Source organism: Primulina huaijiensis, unplaced genomic scaffold, assembly GCF_012295235.1.
Source record: "Primulina huaijiensis isolate GDHJ02 unplaced genomic scaffold, ASM1229523v2 scaffold7585_ERROPOS129901+, whole genome shotgun sequence".
Taxonomy (NCBI): domain Eukaryota; kingdom Viridiplantae; phylum Streptophyta; class Magnoliopsida; order Lamiales; family Gesneriaceae; genus Primulina; species Primulina huaijiensis.
Genome location: NW_027361168.1, coordinates 38,320 through 41,056, shown reverse-complemented (window position 1 = coordinate 41,056; position 2,737 = coordinate 38,320). Strand labels below are relative to the sequence as shown.

Here is a 2,737-nt window from a genome sequence, read left to right as displayed (position 1 = left end):
ATGGAAATTCACATATAAAGTCACATATTTATATATATAATAGATTATGCTATCTTTTCAAGAAAATTGATTATTGACCTATCGTATTTGCTAGTCCTATTGAATAATCCTGACGACCAAATTCTTGTTTATAATTCGTAAAACATAGCTATGTCAATGTAAAACAAAAATATGTCACAAAAGTTTAACTTGAACCAATATTACAAGGAAAATTCATGGTTGTGTTGCGAAATAAAAGAGAAAATAATCAATTTAGTCTTCTAAATTGTCGTGTTTCCTGTTTTGATCATCTAATTTTTCAAAGTTGTGAGGTACGTAGTCATGTTCGCTAATACGTTGTCGCCAGACACATCATCAATTTTTCAATGTCACATCAATATTTTATGATAATTTAGAAGACTAAATTGATTATTTTTCCGATCGAAAGTAAATTTATAAATGCATTATTTGACATGAAAGATGATGTTTGTGGTTGGAATGGAGCCAATTGATGAAGTTTTGGAGGGTAGTAGTGTCCGCCCTATAATGATTTTGTGTGAACTCTCTCAAATCCGAGCTTGTGAAATCTGGGTATTGCCTTGCCTCATCTCTGCGAATCAGATCTTTCGGGGGCCTCACTATTTTGTCCTCTCTAGGGTTCACAAAGAACACCAATGATCTTCTCGCTCTCTCTTTGTTCACCACTGCCCTATGCAGGCAACTCTTGTATCTTCCATTACATAAGGCCTATACATACACACACATACATATATGCCCAAAAAACATGAATAAATTAAGTATATATATGAATTGGTTTAGGTACATGCATGCAAAATATCAGCACAAGTTCGTGTGTTCTCATGTCGGACGTCGATATATAAAAAAAAATATGCAAGTGTACTTGGAGTTTAATTAAGCATAGTCATAGAAATTTTAGTAAGAAACATGACTCAATTAATGTATTTTTAAAGAAAGTGGAAGAAATTTACTTTTCAAAAATACACACATTGTGGATAAAAGAATGGACAAAAAAGCACTATATAGATCTATTTTGAGAGGATGGCTGAATATTCTAAAGCCCCCAATGATTAAACATAACTAGCTAGCTAGCTAGCTAGCTAGCCCATTTTGTTTTATTTTCGAAACTTGATATATATATATATATATATATATATATATAGATATATATATATTATTGATTATGATCATTATGTTCTGTCTTGTTTGATCAAAAGAAATAAGCTTGTTGTCTGTTGTTTTCATATCACATACCTAAAAGGATGTCGTTTGGTGTAGAATTAAAGCATTCGTACATATATATGGTGGGCTTAAGTTTCTTTTGTCCTTTCAAAATTATAATTTTTCATATTCATATATTGTAATAAAAGTTAAGTGTAGATGGTCCCGTCCCATCTTTGTTTTTTAGCATCTAATAATACTCGTTTGTTATACACATGCATATATAATATACATGTTGAATAAAATTCAAGATATATATACGATAGTAGGATAAGTGCTTACCATGAAAGTGTCGCCGATGTTGACAACAAAGGCGTCGGCCCTAGGCTGGACGGTCTGCCATTTGTTGTCTGCGAAGATCTCGAGCCCTCCAACTTGATCTTGATGAAGTATTGTTATTGAATTTGGATCGGAATGAGGCCCCGTGCCGAAGGTGAGGCCAGCTTCTTTACAAGGTGGGTAGTTGTTTCCCCTCATTATAGAGTTCCCGTCTTCGAAAAAATCGCGATAGTAAAACCCTTCTTCTAGCCCTAAACTAATCGCGAGCAGCTCCAAGATTATGAGGGACAAGTTTTCCATTGCCTCGCAGTATTTCTGATAAACCAACCTGAGAAAGAAAATGATTAAAAAAAGAAGAAGAAGAAGGTTGTAATCCATTAATCTATTGCAATATATATCATGCAAAAACTCATATATATTATATATATAAACTTATCTAAAATCTTACCCTGCTTCTGCAAAATCTTTTCCCAGTGCAAAGTTAATATAGCTGACAACATCACAGCCAGGGCCATTTGCATGCTTATATTCAAAAGAGAATGTCTCCTTCCACGGCAACTTAGTCGAATACCTATCGGCATGAGCACCCGAGTATCCACAAAATTTACCTTCCTTTCTCTTTACACCGAGTTTTCTGCTCAAAGGGAGCTTGAAAAAAGCATCCATATGTTCATACGTCGCTCGAATCAGACTTTCGTCGACTCCATGGTTGATGACTTGGAAGAAGCCGTGTTTCAGACATGCTTGTCTGATTTGTTTGGCCATGAAACCGACCGATTCTTGATCATGATTGAAGTAGCCATTCAGGTCTATCGGTGGATCTTTGAGTTCATCTTGAGAGGCAAAGGCTAAGTCTTCATGTGGCCAGAGGAATTGTCTGGGGAAGTTTGGTTGTTTTTCTGAAAGAGATGTGTCAAAGAATAGAGCTTCATTTTCTCTATTAATGGTTTTGAGGCTCAATGGGGGACTGAGAATGAGGGTGGAGGCACTTGAATCCATTTTGGCTTTGTTTGGTTCATAAGTACTTGAAGTTGGAAATATTGTATTTATAGTAGGAATATAGGTTTTTATGGAGTTAGATTTATTTTAATTCTCATTATTATTATTATTTATTTATTTATTTTTGCATTTTTTTTAAATGCATAATGTCAAGGAGCCGATTGGTGGGGTGAAAATAATATCAGTCAGTAAATAAAAGAAAATCGATTTGAAATGTAATTTGAGTAAAAATGGAATGAAT

At 34.3% G+C, this 2,737-nt stretch overlaps 1 protein-coding gene across 1 annotated transcript; it reads right to left on the bottom strand.

Annotated features, from left to right (window-relative positions):
* Nucleotides 1-190: 190 nt before the first annotated feature.
* Nucleotides 191-2,521, bottom strand: LOC140970564 (gibberellin 20 oxidase 2-like). Its single transcript, XM_073432364.1, has 3 exons — nt 1,946-2,521; nt 1,501-1,825; nt 191-726 (listed from the first exon to the last, which is right to left on the bottom strand). Exons 1-3 carry the CDS (start codon nt 2,494-2,496, stop codon nt 433-435), a joined length of 1,170 nt encoding a protein of 389 aa, XP_073288465.1. The 5' UTR covers nt 2,497-2,521; the 3' UTR covers nt 191-432.
* Between the last annotated feature and the right edge of the window lie 216 nt (nt 2,522-2,737).